The 21,312-nt window shown below is 38.9% G+C and overlaps 1 protein-coding gene across 1 annotated transcript in view; it reads left to right on the top strand.

The window, feature by feature from the left end:
- GABRR3 (gamma-aminobutyric acid type A receptor subunit rho3) overlaps positions 1 to 21,312 on the top strand; it is a 63,746-nt gene that overhangs the window by 9,379 nt on the left and 33,055 nt on the right. The window contains exons 2-6 of the mRNA XM_026456968.1: positions 412 to 524; positions 8,321 to 8,388; positions 13,822 to 14,045; positions 17,395 to 17,477; positions 18,532 to 18,672. Coding sequence (XP_026312753.1) covers positions 412 to 524; positions 8,321 to 8,388; positions 13,822 to 14,045; positions 17,395 to 17,477; positions 18,532 to 18,672 — 629 coding nt within the window. The remainder of the gene's footprint in view (positions 1 to 411; positions 525 to 8,320; positions 8,389 to 13,821; positions 14,046 to 17,394; positions 17,478 to 18,531; positions 18,673 to 21,312) is intronic.

A 21,312-nucleotide genomic window follows, 5' to 3' on the forward strand; every position in this document is an offset into this window, starting at 1 on the left:
TCACCTAGGTAGCTTGTTTGGGTGCAGATTACTAGGCCCTGCTTCCTAAGGGACTGATTTAGTTGATTTGGGACAGGAATCCATGAATCTGAGTTTTGATCATCTCCACTCAGGTCATTGGGATTTTCCAGGTCGAAAAACCATGTTCAGAGAAACAATACAAGTTTGTGCATTAAATCCAAAGTGAGTTTGTCACTTAAGGTGCTCTGAAATTTGGTTTACCTTATTTGCTCCACACTTATATAATAAAGAACAAATGTTGACAGCTATTTGGCTTAATATGAACTGAGAAAATGAGCTTTTATGTATGTATTTCAGAACATGCTATGTTGAGCACAGATGGCTAACCTAAATCAAAATATCCAGAAGCATATGTATTCAAAAGTTTTTTTCCCCCCTTTGGAGGAACAGCAAACAAGAAACTAGAATGAAGAAAGATGACAGTACCAAAGTGCGGCCTCAGAAATATGAGCAACTTCTCCATATAGAGGACAACGATTTTGCAATGAGACCTGGATTTGGAGGTTAGTATTATCCTCTCAAAACTCATCTCAAAACCCATCATACTGTCAAAATGGAAGTGAAAATTTGAAATAAGTAAGACCAAAATGCAAGTAAAGACCATCGGTTTAAAACAGAAAAAGAAGGCTTTTATAATCACCGTCTCTTTAGTGAGAACAATTGATGAGTTATCCATTTTAAATTGACCAAAAAACTCATTTTCCTTCTATGCACACTATAGTGAATAGTATGTGTTCCATAAATAGAGAATGGATATATGTTGCCTATACACCAACTTATTTTCTAACTAAAACCCTTAAATTGGATACATGTTATTTATAAAATCTTACTGAATATTCTTATGAGCTAGAATGTCTCGCTTTGGGGGAAGAACTAGTATGGCAAATGCCATGGCTCCCTCTGAACATACTCTGCTGAATTGTCTTTTAAAAATTATTTATCACTTCTAGCAATTAAGATTGATCCAGTGTCAGAATACTCCTTAATGTACTATCTTATTCTATCCTCGCAGTGACCCTATGAAATAGGCACTATCATGATACTTAATATCACAATATGAAAACTGGGTCTTAGAGAGGATAAGAGATTTGCCCAAGGCCATGAAAACAGAAAGTGGTAGAGCTGAGTTGCAATGGCAGGTAAAGAAGATGAAAATTCATATTATAGGTACATAATTGGAACAAAGACTTTCTTCTCCTTAGACTGCTTAGTGTACACATAGTTGCATCACTGAGGGTACCAAGTTTTCCAACAATACACAGGGTATGGGGAAACCATCAGGTTAAACTCTCTGACTTACAGCTAAATCCATCCTGATTCTTCTTTCATTGACGGAGCCTTCCACTTCCACAATTCCTGAACTGACAATTTTTGAGAATCCTAGGGATGTGGAGATGAGGGAACTATGGATGAGGGTTAGAAGCAAGATCCTCTGGCAGTAGAACAGATACATCCTTCTGATGAATAATGAATACCGCAAGTGTTCAGGGCGGGAGATACTCTTCTCATGATGTGGTTATGACCAGGGAAAGCTCAATAGGCATGTAGGTACTGCAGAGAGCTAACTTGTTAACAGGCAAAACAAAAACGTATGTTAAATATTCTTATGTTTAAGATTGGGTTTTTTTAGGGGGTGGTTGGTTGTTTTATCAATTTCCTGAAATCCTTTTGATTCCAGTACTGTGTGTTTTGGTTTTTGTTTTTGTTTTTTTTGTTGTTGTTTTTTTTTTTTTTTTTTGAGACAGAGTCTCACCTGTCACCCAGGCTGGAGTGCTAGAGTGCAGTGGCGCAATCTTGGCTCATTGCAATCTCCACCTCCTGGGTTCAAGTGATTCTCCAGCCTGGAGTAGCTGGGATTACAGGCACGTGCCACCAGGCCAACCTAATTTTTGCATGTTTTAGTAGAGACAGGGTTTCACCATGTTGGTCAGGTTGGTCTCGAACTCCTGACTTCAGGCAATCCACCTGTCTCGGTCTCCCAGAGCGCTGGGATTACAGGTGTGAGCCATTGTGCTGGCCAGTTCTAAAGGTCTGAACTTGATTTCATCACATTTGTGACTCAAACTTTAGAAAGTATCAGAATCACCTGGGGGTTCTGAAGGCACAGCTTACTGGGTTCCACCCGCGCAGTCTCTGACGCACTAGATCTGGGTGGGGCCAACGATTTGCGTTTCTAGCAAATTCTTAGGTGATGCTGCTGGTCTGAGAATCACAATTTGAGAGCCACTGTATTAGGTGATCAGCATCAGAAGAAATCATGGTGAGTTGAATTTTTTGTTTTGCAGAGCATTTTTCACACTTATTGAATCATAATTTAAGATTTAAGAAGGCTTGAGATTAAGCAAGTTTAGAAATATGTCTTTTTTTTCTTCTGAGACTTTTTTACTTCACTACTTCTCTTATGTATCTTCCTTACGACCGTTCTCAATAGACTGTTTTTCTCCAATCAAATTTTTCCAAAGTTTATATAATAGGCTCTACAACTACTACGCAAATATTCTGTACCTTGGTCTCTGTAATTTTACAAAAGCTCTTTAAAATATTTCCCCTTCCACCACATAACAAGCAGAATCTTCAGTCGATAAATTTGCCTGGCCGTGGGTTTTCGGCCACCAGGGGACACCAGTCACACAGGAATGGCTTGAAACTGGCCTCTCTAGAGCCACAGTTGGAAGCTCTCTACCTGATGTGCTCTTTTCAACACAAATTCAAAAACCTGCCCTAATTCCAGTCAGGTTAGATTCCTCAATTAAATTCGCTCCTATGCTAGAGGAAAGAGTTTTTATGGAGATTATTTGAGGCCGTGGAAAGGAAGAAAGATTGAGAGAAAAATTACTATCCTTGAATGCAGACCTTGAACCAAGCGGTCTACAGAGGCTTTGACACTCAAAGTGGTCCGTGGACCAGCTGCAGAATCACCTGGGAGTTAGAAATGCAGATGCACGGGTCCCAACCCAGGATTTTAAATAAAAATCTGCAGTGATTCCCCTAAATCTTACAGTTTGAGAAGCACTCCTGTAGGTGACGAAGAGCCAACTCTCCTCTTTTATTTTAAAATATGTATGCCTTCATTCTCCATCCCTACCTCGTCCTCACCCCCCAGAAAAACATGAAATTGACCTGAAATTTCGACTCTGCTTGATCTGTTAGAGATACATTTTAATATTTTTTTAAACGAAAACGCATTTTTTAAAAAATACTTTCTTTCCCAAGGCAACTTTGTGGAGTCATTAAAAATGCAATTGAAAGGTGCTGCTTAGTGGCAGGTGCAAATCATCCCATGATTAAGAAATTTTTCTGACAATCATAGACTGGGGCAAAATGGTGTCCAAATGACTTGTGTGTTTTATCAGTTTAAGCAGAAAAATCCATAAATTCAGTCAGAAGTGTCAGTCTGGTAGCTCTGTGAAATACACTCCTTAACCTTCTCTTGCCTGTCTTGGTCAGAGCAGCTACTTACACCAGTGACCCATTTCTCTGTTCTCACGGCTGCCTTCCTTGGGGAAATCAGACTGCAGGATATCAAAGACAAGCTTTAATTTATCTTCTTTCTTTATGCTTGTCCGCAACACAAACACACGCACATAGTTCTTCCCTCTTGAGCTAAATGTAACTTCAGCACTTCTCTTGCCTTAATGTGTTTTCCTAATTAGCTTTAACATTAAAACCAGCTGCTACTGCAGTGTTTTTTACTTTTATAAAGCATTAGAAGATTAATTGACTCATTATGTGGAAACAGGAGGATATAAATTTAAGGGAGCTTTTTGTTTAACTTGGGTTATAAATTGCAGCTCATTTTCTTTATTTATGTTTTCCCTACCTTTTACATCTCCCATAACTAAGGGCTTTTTGTTTTAGTTTTATAGATGATAATTTCTTTGTTTCTTCAAAGTGAAATCATTTCAGTATGTAGATACTGGCTACAGAGTCAAGACAAAAGCTAAAGTTATAAAAGCTGCTTGCACAGTCTTTGCTTGTCAAAGGAGAGGACTACACTGAGTCCGAAGGATCTGGCTACTTTCCAATCATTAACTAACTTTGGGTTTCAGGCAAGTGTTGTAACCTCTCTGAGTATGCACTCCTTCGTGTCAAGTGGAGCTAAAATCAGTTCTCTCTAGCTCACAAAGCAGCTATAATTAAAAGATTAGATGATATATTATATAATGAACTTTAAATGCATTATATAAGTCAGATGTATAACTTTTATTTAGCCTTCATTATTCCAGCCTGCATAAAAACCAAATAGATGCTATATCTTTCCATACACAGAAAGGATTATAAATGTGTGTACTACTACCTAGTTAGTGAACCGTCATCATAATGGTTAATATGTATTTAATTTTCACTATATTTTAAATGCTTTAGGTACTGAATTAATCAAAGTACCTAAAAATTATTTACACTGTTACATTTATTACTGAGCCAATAGACAATGAAGAAGTTGGTTTTGATACATCTGAATGGAGTTAGGCTAAGGACTTGACAAGCTTTCTTTCACGTAATCACAGCAACCCTATAAAGTAGGTACCATATATTTGGTTCTGTTTTACAGATTACATGAGGAGTTGAGGTATTTACAAAAGTTTGGCACTACCTCAGGTTTATATGGCTACAAATTCCACGGATTTTAATCCATATGCTTATTGCCACCTTCTATCTCTGACTCAGCTCCTTCTTTGTAAAAAGAATGATCTTTGGAGCTTTTATCTGGCTCCCAAACTCTGATTCTGCGTCTCGGCTTTACATGCTGCTCACTCTCTACTCTGTCCTCAAGAATGCTAGAGCATAATACAGTTCCTCAAACCCGTGAGTAAGGTGCAGTGCGACATGGAGCTCAAACGAGGCAGAAGTGACATCCTGGCGCAGTGGCTCACACCTATAATCCCAGCACTTTGGAAGGCTGAAGTGGGTGGATCAGTTGTGGTCAGGAGTTCGAGACCAGCCTGACTAACATGGTGAAATCCCGTCTCCACTAAAAATACAAAAAGCTAGCCAGGGGTGATGGCACATGCCTGTAATCCCAGGTCTTCGGGAGGCTGAGGCCAGAGAATTGCTTGAACCCAGGAGGCAGAGGTTGCCATGAGTTGAGACTGCGCCACTGCACTCCAGCCTGAGTGAGACTCCATCTAAAAAAAAAAGAGAAAGAAATGAGGCCAGACAGCACCCAAGAGCATACATTTTCCTTGCAAACGGAAGAGCTCATCCCCACCAGAACCACTATAAATCTGGAGGACTGAAGGAAGAAATTGAAGTTATTTCCAGAAACCCATTCCTAACAGACAAGCCATGTTTTAACCCCGATCTCAGATCAGCCTGCAAACAACCCTTAGGCTCCAGTGCTTGGGCAGCAGTGGCATGAGTAGGTCTTTGGAGGACAGTTTTATGACTGTCCCCAGGCTTGTAGAGACAGTTGTCAGCAACTAGGATCTATTTATAAATCATGAGGTACTGACTGCAAGTTGCTCTCTGGCTTAAAAAAAAAAAAAGTGATGAGAAGCACTGTATCTTTTTCTTTTTTTCTTTTTTTAGTGAACATTGGATTCATTATCTAAATGTGTGTAGGATTGGGAGTAGCGGCTTGCATTCCTAAGGGGCAGGTTTACATTTTTGCTTAATTGCAGTAGTGATAACATTTATGATATGCCATTTGTTGACTACCAACTAAGTTCGGTAACTGTATTATGTCTAATCCTCAAATGAGTCTCCACGGTGAGTATTACTAGACAAATTTTATAAATCAGGTAAACTAAGCTTGGAGACATTATTTACTCTCATTCACATAACAATCGTGGAGCTGGTTTCAAACTCTAGCCTGAGTGACTTTAATGCTAGAACTTCATTTGGGACATTCTGCCACTCCTCCAAGACCTTTCCAAATTTTTTCTTCCCTTGGAGTTTTGGAATTATTGGGAAGATTTAGTCAATCTAAAATACCAGGTGGAGCCATGGCAACGATATTTTCATGAATTGTTATTTTGATTATTCTACTAATTCGAGAAAAAAGGCACATAGACATAAAAAAGCACCAGAGCAGAACCCTATGAAGGAATAATAGTGAGATGTTCCCAAGTTAATGCTTAATCAAAATTACCATTAAACACCATGTAAGAATTGTCATAATTTGGCCAGGCGCAGCGGGTCATGCCTGTAATCCCAGCACTTTGGGAGGCTGAGGCGGGCAAATCACTTGAGGGCAGGAGTTTGAGACTAGCCTAGTCAACATGGTGAAACCCCATCTCTTCTAAAAATACAAAATTAGTTGGGTGTGGTGGCATATGCTTTTAATCCCAGCTACTTGGGAGGCTGAGGCACAAGAATCGCTTGAACCCAGGAGGCAGAGGTCGCAGTGAGCTAAGATCATGCCACTGCACTCCAGCCTGGGCAACAGAGTGAAACTCTGTCTCAAAAAAAAAAAAAAAAAAAAAAAAAAAAAAAAATCATCATAATTAGTGTTATAGGATATATAGTAATTGATCCAATATATCAGGAAGAAGATGGAAGTTAAGATGCAACTGAGGTATTCCAGAAGCCTGAAGCAGGAATATATTTGCATGTCATCCCTATGCCTGGCCAACTGAAAACCTTCAAAATAAAAAAATGATACCGAGGGCACGGACTTGAGGATCCAAAAGAGGAAATTTGTTAATAAAGTGAAAGTGACATCAGTTAATTCCTGGAAGAGTCACAGAAAAGATACAGGGACTGGCAAGACATACCTTGGGTTTCTATAGTGTTATGCATGTAAAGGGCTGTCAAATTATAGGCATACCTGTTCCACGTAGCACATCCAGGCATTACATAGCCTCAGCCTCATTAGGGAAGCTTTTCAGGCTTGACTCCTCTAAATCTTTCTTTGTTTCTTTTATCTTCTTTTCTTTTGTTTTCCTTTCTTTTTTATTTTTATTTTTATTCTTTTTTTGAGAGGGAGTCTAGCTCTGTCACCCAGACTGGAGTGCAGTGGCACCATCTTGGCTCACTGCAGCCTCTGCCTCCTACATTCAAGCAATTCTTGTGCTTCAGCCTTCCGAGGAGCTGGGATTACAGGCACACACCACCACACCAGGCTAATTTTTGTATTTTTAGTGGAAATGGGGTTTCACCATGTTGGTCAGGCTGGTCTCAAACTCGTGACCTCAAGTGATCTGCCCACCTTGGCCTGCCAAAGTGCTGGGATAACAGGCAGGAGCCACCATGCCTGGCCTAAATCTTTGAATCTTGATTAATACAACGAGCTTGGATCCATTTAGGCAGGATTTATATTTTCTCAACCATAAGTGAAAGCATTTTTTGAAACTCAGGACTATATAGACAATAAAGTTTAATTGAGAATGGCTTATGTGGAAAGAGAACATATGAAAGACTACATATATAAATATATAAATTATTTTAACACATATATACATAAAATTTCCATTGCAAAACTAAATGTTGGTGTTATTAACATCAATGTCACCTCACGCTGGAAGTGGTGTAATTTGTTAGGTGTAACTAGGAAATGTCAGTCTAGTCTGAATTCTCTTGGGTTATCATTCAGGTTTTCTGGGCCCGTGGACCTGATTCTGGGCAACTCAACTGTACGAGTGTCAGCAGTGCTTTGTCTGAAAGTGCTCCAATTCTGACTCTCAGTATTAACTCATTAAATGGATTTCTAAGGATATTTGCTCCTTCCCAAATGCAGCCTGTGGTTGCTGCTGACCTGCAAAGGGACACTTCTGAATCTGATCTGTGGTGTCCCTGTGTGGTACTGTACTTTCAATCTCTATGAAATTTCCTCTGTGTTCCTCTACTCCACCAACCACAGCACAAGTGGAAAAGGCTGATATTTTTGACAGCAGAGAAAAGGTTCCAACATGGCCCGTGTCAGGGATTCTATGCCACTCCCTGACTATGAGATATGACCATCATCATCATATGGACTACATAATTCTACATACTCGTAAGACATGTTTTCAAAAACGGTTTTCCTTTTTAAATCACTAGTAGGTAAAAAGAATAAAATTAAAAAACAAACAAAAAAAAAAAAACTGGAGACACCACTTTATACTATAGAAGGAAAATATTGACATGATCTCAAGCAAATGAGTAATGATTTTTGGAATACCATTTATTTACACATGTGCCTTTATTATAATAATTGAGTGTATAATAACTGATTCAATAAATAATGGAGAAATTTGTTGTTTTAAAAAACTTTAAAAGTAGTTCAGTTGTTGTCCAAGAGCCTTAATCTCTCTGTTTGGAATGGTTTTCAATGATTATAATGCATTTCTCAGCATTTTACTCATTCTTCTTTCTGAAGGGTCCCCAGTGCCAGTAGGTATAGACGTCCATGTTGAAAGCATTGACAGCATTTCAGAGACTAACATGGTAAGTTTCTTCACGGGATATTGTTCTTTTTCTGAAAAGACAGAAACTCGGCAGTGTCAAAATCACTAGTGTTTTAATAAGTCATTTTAACTATGTATGTTATTTATGTCTCCTACTTTGCCTAATAATAAGGTCATAATTGCTCTGCTCGCTTCTGTCTACTTCATTCTATCGTTGATTACAATTCTCATTCCCTTTCTACTTTTCTATTTTCCTTCTAATGGTTTTCTAGTGGTGGAATACTGTAGAACATCGAGATATATTTACCTATGTAGCAAGAACTGGGAACAATTGTATAAACAGAAGGATGACTATACTATATGTGCAATATGAAATCCAAATCATGAGTCTTTGCCCATAAAATAATAAACAGTTGAACCAGCATTGATGGACTGCTTTCAGATATGTCAAATGATATTAATTTTGCTTACCTGTAGACAACCAGTAGCAGAGGGACAAATACTTTTTTAAAATTCATGGGACTAAAAATTTAATTCGAATTTTGTCTATTCCCTTGTATTTTTCTAGAGATCTAAAAGAAATTGCCATTATTTAATTTTGCAATGAAACATCTGTATTTTCCTAGAGTATTATTCACTCAATATCCATAAAACTTGAAACTGACCCCTTATCTTCAACCTTCCTGTTAGCCTTTTTCTGTCTTTTATGACATTTTGCATGCATTGCTTTTTTGTTTCTTCTTCCCATCCCTTAACCACTTTAGCTATTTTTATGTTTTAATACTATCAACCGTAATTTTCCATTTTATTTTCTCTATTCCCAATTTAGGACCACCTTCCTTGTTTACATAATTACCAGAGACATTTTTTATTTTAGTGATTTTAGGTTTTTCAAGTTGTTTTGCTCTAAGAAAGAATAGTTAATACCATTGCTAGCTTATACATACAAACACCTACATATTTGTTTTCAGATATATTTCCTTTTTACCCATTCTTGTTCTGTTCATTTGTTCATGTAGTTTCAGAGTTTGGTTGAGCCCTCTTTAGTTTGTTTTTCTATCCCAAAGAAAGAGTGCCTTTATAGCTTCAAATTTTCAATGGCTGTTTCCTTGCTGTCTTAGTCTGTTTGTGTTACAATAAAGGAATACCTGAGGCTGGGCAGTTTATAAAGAAAAGAGGTTTCTTGGCTCATGATTTTGCAGGTTGTACAAGAAGCATGACACTGCCATCTGCTCCTGGTGAGGGCCTCAGGAAGCTTCCACTCATGGTGGAAGGTGAACGGCAGCAGGCATCACATGGCATAAGAAGGAGGAATGGGGGGTCGGGGGAGGTACTAGGGTCTTTCAACAACCAGCTCCGGGTAGCAGGGGTGAGGAAGGGAGAAGACTGTCATGGGAAATACTTGAGAACTCATTCATTACTAACAAGATGGCTCCAAGCTATTCCTGAAAGATCTGCACTCAAGACCTAAATACCTCCTGATATGGTTTGGCTCTCTGTCCCTACCCAAATCTCATCTTGACATGTTGAGGGACGGACCTCATGGGAGGTGATTGGATCATGGGCGCAGTTTCCCCTATGCTGTTCTTGTGATAGTGAGAGAGTTCTCGTGAGACCTGATGGTTTGAAAGTGGCAGTTTCCCCTGCACATGCTGTCTCTCTCTCTTCTGCTGCCTTGTGAAGAAGATGTTTTCTTCCCCATTGCCTTCTGCCATGATTGTAAGTTTCCTGAGGCCTCCCCAGCCATGAAGAACTGTGAGTCAATTAAACCTCTTTTCTTTATAAATTACCCAGTCTCAGGTAGTTCTTTATAGCAGTGTGAAAATGGACTAATACACCTCCCATCAAGCCCCACCTCCAACACTGGATATCACATTTCAACACGATATTTGGAGGGAACAAACATCCAGACTCTATCACGTGATCTTTTTCGTTTTCTGTCAATGCTATGCCACCTTCAGGTGTTAATGACAAAGGCCCTAACTGGTACCTACTAGTAAGATGCAGCTTATGAATATGTTTTGGTTTGGTTTCAATTTTGTATTTGGTTTGAATTTTAGTATTTTTCTCCATTCTACTCAAAGTACTAAACAATTTAATGTTTGGGCCAGGAGCAGTGGCTCATGCCTATAATCCCAGCACTTTGGGAGGCCGAAGTGGGGAGATCATTTGAGGTCAGGAGTTCGAGACCAGCATGGCCAACATAATGAAACCCTGTTTCTACCGAAAACACAAAAACCTCAGCTGGGTGTGGTGGCACATGCCTGTAGAACTAGCTACTCAGTAGGTTGAGACAGGGAAGTAACTTGAACCTGGGAGGTGGAGGTTGTAGTGAACCAAGTTCATACCACTGCACTTAATCCTGGGTGACAGAGTGAGACTCTGTCTCAAAAAAAAAAAAAAAAAAAAAAAGAAGAAGAAGAAGTTTGAATGCCTTCAGATGGGGCCTGTGCCCTCCAGTTTGTCCTGGAGCCCGTGCCTTGCTTTGCTCTAGAGTCAGCCTGCTTCTTTCATTAAACTTGCCCACCTGGTCCTTGGAGTCATTTGAGATCACAGCTCTTATCCAGATGCTTATCGTCCTTTATTTTCTACTTTAAACATGGCAGTCTGGTTTTCTGTTTGTTTTTTAATAAAACCAAACCAAAGAGTACCTCTTCCATGAATTGGGAAAAGTTAAATTATTTTCTTTTCAAACGCCATTTTCCATCTGAAAAGATTTACTTTGTTGTTTATCCAATCTACTCATTTGATGGCCATTTTTATGTACATGAATCCTTGAATTTCATTCCATTTTCTGGAATATTTTATATGCACGTTCTTATAAAACTTTCAAAAGTTGCTTTTATATATACTTTAGAGTAAGTATTGTTGATACATAAACTCTAGCATATATAGTGATTTTCAGAGTGTTACATTTTAAAATTTAGATTCTATGTATTATTTTTGTAATAATGCAAATACCGCAATTAAAGATAAAAAGAGACAGAAAGTGAACAAACAGCTGTTAATGGAGAGACCTAGAAAATATCAATCACTAAAATCAAATAATCTTTCATCTATATCCTTAATCCATATTTTTATGTATAGTGATTCCTCCAAATAACTAAAGGAAAAGTTCAGGACACATAAAAATTCTAGAAAAGTCTAAACAAAATCTTCTATGACCCATTACACCTTGTTTCAGTCTGTAAACTCTTCAGCTAATGGTTTGCCTCATCTTTATCATTATCTAATTCAATATTTATTTCAGTTCAATGTAAGCCTTAAAGATTCATTTGCCATTCCCCTCCAAAAGGGAACAGCACTAAGAGGACTTGCTACTCAAAAAGATTGTTTTAGAAGATTTTGCCGCTTTCCTACCCAAAGGCAGCTCTTTTACTGATATTTCCTCAAGCCTGTTGTGCTCTGAGATCAACCTTTTATTTCCCCTCTCCTGGCATATTATCCAAGTCATTTCTTTTTTTTTTCTTTTTCTTTTTCTTTTTTTTGAGATGGAGTCTCGCTCTGTCGCCCAGGCTGGAGTGCAGTGGCCAGATCTCGGCTCACTGCAAGCTCCACCTCCCGGGTTCACGCCATTCTCCTGCTTCACCCTCCAGAGTAGCCTGGGACTACAGGCGCCCACCACCTCGCCCGGCTGGTTTGTTGTATTTTTTAGTAGAGACGGGGTTTCACCGTGTTAGCCAGGATGGTCTCGATCTCCTGACCTCGTGATCCGCCTGTCTCGGCCTCCCAAAGTGCTGGGATTACAGGCTTGAGCCCCCGCGCCCAGCCTATCCAAATCATTTCTGAATGACGCAGTTTGCATCTAAAATCCTTATTGTTTCTAACCAGCAGCACCCAGAACTGGACATCATCTTTACCCCCGAATAAGGTTAGCTGTGCTAGTCCGTATCAGATCAAACTGGGTTCACATGCCCCGTTTGAAAATGCTTTCTAATTGTCAGTGATTCGCCCTCTCCCACTAGTGTTGTTTTTTTGTCTTTGTTGCTTTGTTTATTTGTTTTTGCTTCTCATTTATCATCTTTCTACTCTCTTGTCCACCCTAACTTCACTTTCGATCCATTTAAGTTTTGTCTCACCTGCCTCCCAGAATGCTGTTTGGCCTGCTCCTGATGATAGGGCCAGTGTGTGGTGACTTGGTGTATCACAGACATGCACCAACATCTGCTATTCCACTGCATAAACTCAATGTTTGCCTAGTGACCTTCAGATCAGACAGAGCATCTAATTCTAAATATATGCTTATTAAGGCACTCTGTGCAGTAACCCACACAATTCCTTGTATTATGTTAATGAAAGAACCATTCGGTTTACTTGCCCTCACCCTAATTCAAAATTAGACATGGCTAATGTTCCTTGATTAATCCAGAGCCATAAATCAATATAGCTCTATTCTGAACCTAGGACAAACTAGCTCATAATTAATTGGTGACTCATTCAGAGTTTACTGAAATGTATCCTTTGTTTGTATAATAAATGCCAAAGTTCTATGATATGCACTAGTTCAAGAAAAATTTGATTATCGTTGGAAAAAAAAGATAGAAGTAAGCAATTGTGAAATAGTAAGAAGTAAGCAATTGCAAAATAGTAAGAAGTAAGAAATTGTGGTTGTCCAACAGCCAATAATTTGGATGAAGCTAGGGGAGTTTCTATTCAAACAACCAAATATTTGGAACATCTGAGAGCCAAACAAAACTCAAATTATTAATGAAATAAATTTTCTTCTAATATAATGCTAGTACAGTTTTTTCCTCTCAACAATACATTCTTACAATTAACAATTAAATCCCTGAGCTATACTGAATCAGAATCTCTGGGAACTAGCTTCTGGGAAATGTGCCATTTCAACAAACTTCAAAAGTTAATCTCTGCACACTAAACTTTGAGAACTACCATTTCACAATATGCTTTCTGTCTCTCAAGCTGAGGACAATTCTGTCTCTGTCCCAGGACTTCTGACAACTTGCTTTACACGAATAGCTCTAATAAACATTGTATCCATGTTTTTGTGGGATTATAGTTTATTCGATTTGGGAAAACTTCTTTAACAAAAATAACATGAGTATCAATACAAAATCAATTTTAAAAGTGATTTGTTTAGAATGAAAAAGGAAATCACAATAAAATAATGGACAATAAAATAGTAAAGTTTCAGGTTCCTTTCTTCTGAAATCTCTTTAGGTTATTTACCAGAATGCTTACACAGAAATGCTTCCCATTTATAACCTGGTTCCCCTTTCCCAACTTGAATATTCTGTTATAACTCCCAGAAATTCTCAACATTCACTAGACTTCATGTGAAGGAGAAGTTCAAAGCACAACCTTCTTAGCTTCAACCTGAAACTACAATATTAGCCATTCATTTAAAAGTCATTAACGCCATGGGAATGAGTCCTGGGACTGACAGTGTTGAGTGCTCATCCTGAACCATATTCCTACTGGCTTTGATTGGTCTCTTTTTCTCTCTGTCTAGGACTTTACAATGACTTTTTATCTCAGGCATTACTGGAAAGACGAGAGGCTCTCCTTTCCTAGCACAGCAAACAAAAGCATGACATTTGATCATAGATTGATCAGAAAGATCTGGGTGCCTGATATCTTTTTTGTCCACTCTAAAAGATCCTTCATCCATGATACAACTATGGAGAATATCATGCTGCGCGTACACCCTGATGGAAACGTCCTCCTAAGTCTCAGGTAAGGAGAGCTGCCTATCGCCTTTGGCTTCCTTGTACTGCAGCCGTCTGCACCAAAGCTGATGACGCTCATTTCAGATGAAACTCACAATGTTGCTGTCTGTTTAATGCTGCTGGAGATTGGGGCACAAGCATAAGATGTGATTTTCCCCTGGTTCTAACATCCTGATTTTTAAAAATGATTTGCTATTCTAACTATACCCAGTCTGGGTACATGTTGGTTAGACAGATAGAGTGGAGCTGAATTATGGAGCTCCTAAAATCTGGCACACAATATTATAGGTAAACAAGCCTGTTTTCCTCCTCACCAGCTCCACCCCGCCCCTGCACCCCACCAAGCAGTTTTGGAACCTTGGATTAGCTAAATAACTTTTCTTAATTGTCTCCTTCATTTTTTCATGGGAAGCTATAGCTGCCATTCAAGCTAACACCAATTTGCTTTCTTTTTCTTTTCTTTTAATTTAAAATGTACGTTCCAACACTTTGCTGTAACAGCTCTCCCTTTCTAATGTTCCATATTTTCCTTTAGTCAAATGAGTCCTGTGCATATTGAGTGGCTTATCATGGATAATTCTAAAAATGTTTGGTAAACCCAAGCAACTCAGCTTTTTTAATGTCCTACAAACCTTAGAAAAATTCTAAAGTAGGGTGAAAAAATGATACCCCAAAAGATATCCAAGTCCTAATTCCTGGAACCTGTGAAGCTTATCGTGTATGACCAAAAAAAAAAAAAAAAAAAAAAAAAGAAGAATCCTTGCAGACATGATTAAGTTAAGGATCTTGAAATAGGGAAGAAATTATCTGGATCATCTGGTTGGGACTAAAATGCAATCATAAGTATCCTTATAATAGAAAGGTAGAGGAAACTTTAATGCATACAAAAGAAGAGGAGGCAATGTGATCATAAGCCAAGGAATGTTGGCAGCCACCAGAAGCTACAGGACACATGGATTTTCCCCCTAGAACTACTAAGAGAGAAGGTCCTTTATGACACTTTGATTTCAGCCCCATGATACTGATTTCAGAGTTCTGGCCTCCAAATCTGTGAGAGAATAAATTTCTGTTGTATTAAACCACCAAATTTGTAGTAATTTATTACAGCAGCAGTAGGAAACTCAGATTATTTTTACTCATTAAAAATACCTTACCCACTTCAGCACAGAGCTGGTGCCAGGCATTTTATAAGCGCTGTCAATGTTTTTAAAAATGCAATTAAAGGAAAATATCACTTTCAATGGGTTTTTCTTGGTGGGGGTGGGGAGAGGAGCAGGACCTCACTGTGTCACCCAGGCTGGGGTGCAGTGGCGCGATCTCAGCTTACTGCAGCTTCTGCCTTCTGGGTTCAAGTGATTCTCCTGCCTCAGCCTCCTGAGTAGCTGGGATTACAGGTGCCCGCCACCATGCCCAGCTAATTTTTGTATTTTTAGTAGAGACAGGGTTTTACCATGTTTGCCAGGCTGGCCTTGAACTCTTGACCTCAAATGATCTACCTGCCTCGGCCTCCCAAACCACTGGGGTTAGTGTGATAGGTGTGAGCCATCGTGCCTGGCCTCAATAGGACTTTTAAATCAGGAGTAGCATAGGACTCATACGTACTGGAGTCAAGCCTCAGTAGGAATCAGGAGCAGAAGGGTACTATCTGGACAAAGAATCAATTGTTTTAAATTAATTTTGGTGGGGGAAGGTCCAGTAAATAATTAACTCAGTGAATTTTTCTTACCCTGCACATTCCAGGAAATATTTGGCCCTTGCCAGGCTCTTGCAGGGTAACCTCTAACCCCGTGGAATATCCTAATTGATAAGAATATGTTTGTTTACCTGGGGGCTGGGGGCCGAGCCAGATAGTTTCTGCTAACAATGTGATTTACAGTGGAGCCTTTGAGCCACTGGATATCAGCTTGACCTCTGGAGGGGCTGGAGACTAAGGTCAGTCATGTGAGTGGTCAGTCATTACTATGTGGCTACTCTCAGTTGAAAGTGTAGATACCAAGGCTTGGGTGAGCTTCCTTAGTTGGTAATGTCCCCAGGGTGTTGTCACATATCATTGCTGAGAGAATTAAGCACCAACCACATAACTCCATTAGGAGAGGACAACTGGAAATATGTTCCTGATCTCTCCTGGACCCTGCCCTATGCTCCTTTCTACTGTCAGTTTTCATCTGTGTCCTTTCATTATAATATAGGTAACCAAGATTACAGCAGCTTTGCTGGGTTCTGCGAGTCATTCTAGTGAATCACTGACCCTGAGAGTGGTCTTGGAGATCCTCTAACACAGGAGGAACTCAAAATTGTTGTCAGCACAGCTCTTCCAGCCAACAGTAGAGCCAATCCAAGCCCAGAGCCAGATCCCCTGGTTCCGGCTTGGTTCTGACACTACCTAGCCACCTAGTCTCCTTGGTCATTAAGTCACTCACATGTACTATGAAGGAAGTGGACTGAAACACCTCAGAGGGTCCCTTCTAGGTTTAAAGTACTAGGAATACACCAAAACGAATATGTTTTGTGGCACAAAGTAATCCTTGGCTTGATGTTTTGTTGTATGACTATTGACAGTAGAATTAAGCCACAGAAGATAAAATGTCCCTACTCCTCTAATTAACTCAAGGGCACCATAGGTAGGAGCATCTGTTGCCTTTGTGTTTTGCAAACCTGCTCAGGGGCCTTTTATGAACCTCTGATCTGCTATTGTGGGTACCAAAGTTTCTACTCTGAGGCAAGGTCATAGTAAAGCAGCCTCTGCCTGAAGCCAGGAAAATCTAGGAGGATATAACATTTGAAAAAACAATTCTCATCAGTATGCAAGCCTTTTGGCTTAATTCTACCTGAATTATGCATTGTGCACATGGATCTATAACTAAGAATGCTCCAGGCTTTTCACTCACTACTGGAAAAAGAATATCCTCAGGTAAACTTGCTTTGTGAAGGAAACCTTTAACTATAGGTTTTTATTGCCACCATTCCAACCCTTTGTTACTACAGACTATTTATGTGTGCATCTTCCAAAAAGCAAAAAATATTTAAATCTGTTTAAAAGTCTTCTCACTTTGAAGAGTGTTTTTCTAGAGACATCACAGCCAGAAAATACAGAGGGGGCTGATCAGGAATTGGTGAACTCAGAAGCAGGTATGAGAGCTGAATTCACTCATTGACTCTGTGTCTTAAGAAAATCATCCGTCCTCCTGAGTTTTTTTCCTTGAATGTTATTTGGACACAAGATAATACTGCCTGTTTTGCATTATTCTAGAAAGACACACAGAACCGGCAAATAGTAAGAAAGCTTCAATGTCGCATGCTCATTTGGCCAGATGGTTAAATGATCTGTAGTTTTCTTTTTCTCATTCTTTTTATAGGATAACGGTTTCGGCCATGTGCTTTATGGATTTCAGCAGGTTTCCTCTTGACACTCAAAATTGTTCTCTTGAACTGGAAAGCTGTAAGTCTCACTTCCTGGTGGAGTGAGTACACATCATTTGAACACACCATCACATACTTACATGTAAATAAGCATGCTCTTAACAAGCATTTTAAAATATTGATATATTTATCCAAAACCAAAACAGTTGTGGGTTTTTGTTTTTGGTTTTGGTTTTGGTTTCTGTTTTTTTTTATGAAGGTTGATGGTAGATTGTCTGTTAAAGGAGAAGGTTCAGGGGAGAAGCATTTTGATAATTGCATATTCTACAGTTTCCACAGTAAAGGAACAGCTCCCTAAAAATGTCTATTCTTGCTAATGTTGTTATATAGACTGACACAGACTTTCCACATTTAGAAAGCTCTGGAATTCATGTTCCCAGATGAATCACTATCCTCCATTAAGTAGACTTGGATTCCCTAGAAAAATCTAACTGTAGACATAGACCCCCTAATCAAAGCCCCATCAGGGCATCTGAGCTGTCAATCACTTTTACTGATCAGCTATTTTTGATGGAAGATCTTAAAAGCTGACTGCAACTTTTGAAAATGTGTCTGAAATGCTGGGAATCTTAGTAGATGTCTACTCCACAGATGCTCCGCCCCAAATCCATTAGAAATTTTCCACACCACGGTTTGACTTCAGAAAATTTCTTGTAAGATTAGCCCATTTTGGAATTTCATCCAAGGAAACTAAAAACAAAGGGGGACTAATGGCGTGAAGTCAGGCCTGTGACAGTGAGGAGATGCTACGGTGTCACTCTGAGGCCTGGCATAATGCTCTAAGAGAATGCACACAAATGTTGGAGCAGCTATCTGGGGAGTTTCAATTCATTGTGTGGGCACAAGATCCACATTATACTAGTCAACAGGGTCTAACTTTTAGAGATTGTTTTTCCTCTTCCTGAAAGTGTGTGTGTGATCAGTCCACTGGCAAACATATTTGTATCACCTAATATGTACATGTCACTGGACTAGGCACTAAGGATACAGAGTCACATAAGACATAGTTATGGAACTCATCGAACGTACAAGAGCTTATTCCACTTACAAGACTGGTATTTTTCATGTTTTAGATGCCTACAATGAGGACGACCTAATGCTATACTGGAAACATGGAAACAAGTCCTTAAATACTGAAGAGCATATGTCCCTTTCTCAGTTCTTCATTGAAGACTTCAGTGCATCTAGTGGATTAGCTTTCTATAGCAGCACAGGTACAGCATTTTACATGGGTGGTTCATCAGCATTTATTGGACATCTACTGTTTGCAGAGCACCACAACATGTGAAAAGACCAGAATCCAAGCAAGTGTCCCCTTTGGCCAGGACCATCATTCCTCTCCTTTTACAGGGAGCAACCTCCACCTTTCCATACATCATTTCTTTCCCACTCATGCAACCATCTCTAACTAGATGCCTTGCTTCCATTCTTGACTTCTCCGGTCTCAATACAGCAGACAGAGTAATCTCTTTGGAACGTGAAGTTCACAATTCTTTCCTGTTCTAAACTTTCCAGTGTCTTTCCATCACATTTACAACAAGATGGAAGTTTCTCAACGTGATCAATCTCCTGCCTAATGTGGGACTCACCCACTCCCTCTGCCCCTCACCACCGGCTACTCTCCCGACACTGGCCTTTTTGCTTGCCCACCTCATTCCATCTGCAGAGCCTCTGCTTGGCGTTCTTCTCCCTCTGCCTGGAATGTTTTCCCACAATATTCTCATGCCCAGCTCCCTCACTTCAGTCAGAGCTTTGTTCAAATAGCTTCTGAAACAGTGCTTTCCTAACCAAACCAACCCTGTGTAAAACAGGCTTCCCTTCTCACCGTCCCCTATCTCTGTCATCACAGCACTTACCATCACCTGAACTATACATTTATTTGACTGCTTTGTTGTGTGAGTGTCTTGCCAGGAAAAGGGCAGGGAATCTGTCTGCCTTGCTCACCATTTCTTCTGCAGTACCTGGAATGTGCTTGGCACATGATAGATACTCAATAAAAATCAGTTGAATGAATCCATCCATAAAGTGCATCATTGCCCCAAACAGAAAACCCATCTGAAATTGGGCCTGTATAGTACTCTTTACTGTGACAGATGTGTTTCTGAATTGACAACTTTTATCCAAGATACCTTTTAAAGTTAATGTGATCCCCGTTGACTAAAGTTGGAAGTAGCCTCCTTCTGCTCCCCTCTACCTTCCTCACCCTCCACTATCATTCCCCTGCTGGATATTAATATTCTGGGTCATTTTAGGCCGAATCCATATAAAATGCCATATCAGATTCGATGCAGCCATGCTCAGGCTAGCCAGAAGGTGTGCCAACAGCTGTCCCTGAGTTTCAGAGCTGTCCTGGCTACAATGCTTTTATTTACTCTGCCTTGATGGTGGTGCCTTTTCTCTTCAGAGATTCTCCACTCTGTTCTTAGATCTTGGAGAGTAGTTATCAAGTTTTTATCTAAAAACCTGTAACTTTAAGAGAGAAGTAGAAGTTTACATTGCAGAGAAGTTAAATGATTCTCTAGGAACAACAGCTATTTAGCTATTTAGACCCAGAATAAATTCTCTAGTTCACTCCATTATTTGTCTACATTGCTTGGGATTCAGCAAATGATACTATCAATTTTAATCATGTTTATTGCCTTTTCTGGTTATATAAGTAACACATATTTATTTGTTTTGATCACTGATATATCCCTGGCTCATAGTTGATGCTCAAAGGCTAATTATTGAATGAATGAATAAATGTTAGATAATTTGAAGAGACCTCAGAAAAATTTAAAGGAAAATCTGTTTGTAATCCTACCTCATAGAGATAAACTATATTATTATTTTGATATATTTTTCTGCTCCTCCTTCTCCTTCTTTTCTCACTTTGTCTTTCGCTATATGAATAAATATAGGCATATATTTGTCAGGATTCTTAATGTTCTTAATCCTAAATTAATATTTAAATAAAAGAATGTGTGCAATGAACCATGATATATGTGAAGTATAATGTATAGGATGTTTTTTCATTTTACTATTGCTATGATAAAATAACTTTGGCATATGATAAATTGTAAATAGATATTTGCAATGTTTAATGCTAATATCATGTGATATATATGAAACATAGAAATGCAAAAGAATTGTCTCCTGCACAGAACATATACAAAATATACAACAATAACAATGGCATTTCTTTAGCTTTTAAAGCACAATTATCCAGTAACATATATCCAACCATCCTCTTAACAAGAAGTTAAATTTCACTTCAAAATTCTAACTTTACCTCTAAGTCATTCCATTTGCTCTACTATAATTTTATTGGTGCTTGTCAGAGTTTTTGAGTCCTATCAGGCAGCTCCAACACTAGTTGATTTTTATCTTTTTCTGGTCATGTTTTAGAATCTCTCTAAAGCCTGGCAAAATACTGGCATGGAAAAACTTACTGCTTCCAAAGATGCTTGCATTTTAAAATGAACTTACACATCCTTGACATTCAAATGTAGTTACATTTTTAAGAAATAACATTCCTGTTGCTAAGAAAAATGAAAAAAAATAGAATTAGGTTCAAATGTACATGCTTTGTGTAACATGAGATGGAGACTTATCCATAATACATTAATATTTTTTAAAAGCAAGTTACAGAAGAATATATTTTTTAAAATCCCATATTTGTTATTGAAGAATGTATTTATCCATATTTATGAGTGTTTATGTACATATGTATACATATCGTGTGTGTATGTGTGTGTGTGTGTTTGTGTGTGTGTGCGTGTGTTAAAAGATTAACAATAGATACGTCCGAGAAGTAGGTACTAATTGGGGAGATTTTCAACATTTGCATGTTTTAATTTGTTACAATATACCCA

This window comes from Piliocolobus tephrosceles, chromosome 2 (assembly GCF_002776525.5).
Source record: "Piliocolobus tephrosceles isolate RC106 chromosome 2, ASM277652v3, whole genome shotgun sequence".
NCBI lineage: Eukaryota > Metazoa > Chordata > Mammalia > Primates > Cercopithecidae > Piliocolobus > Piliocolobus tephrosceles.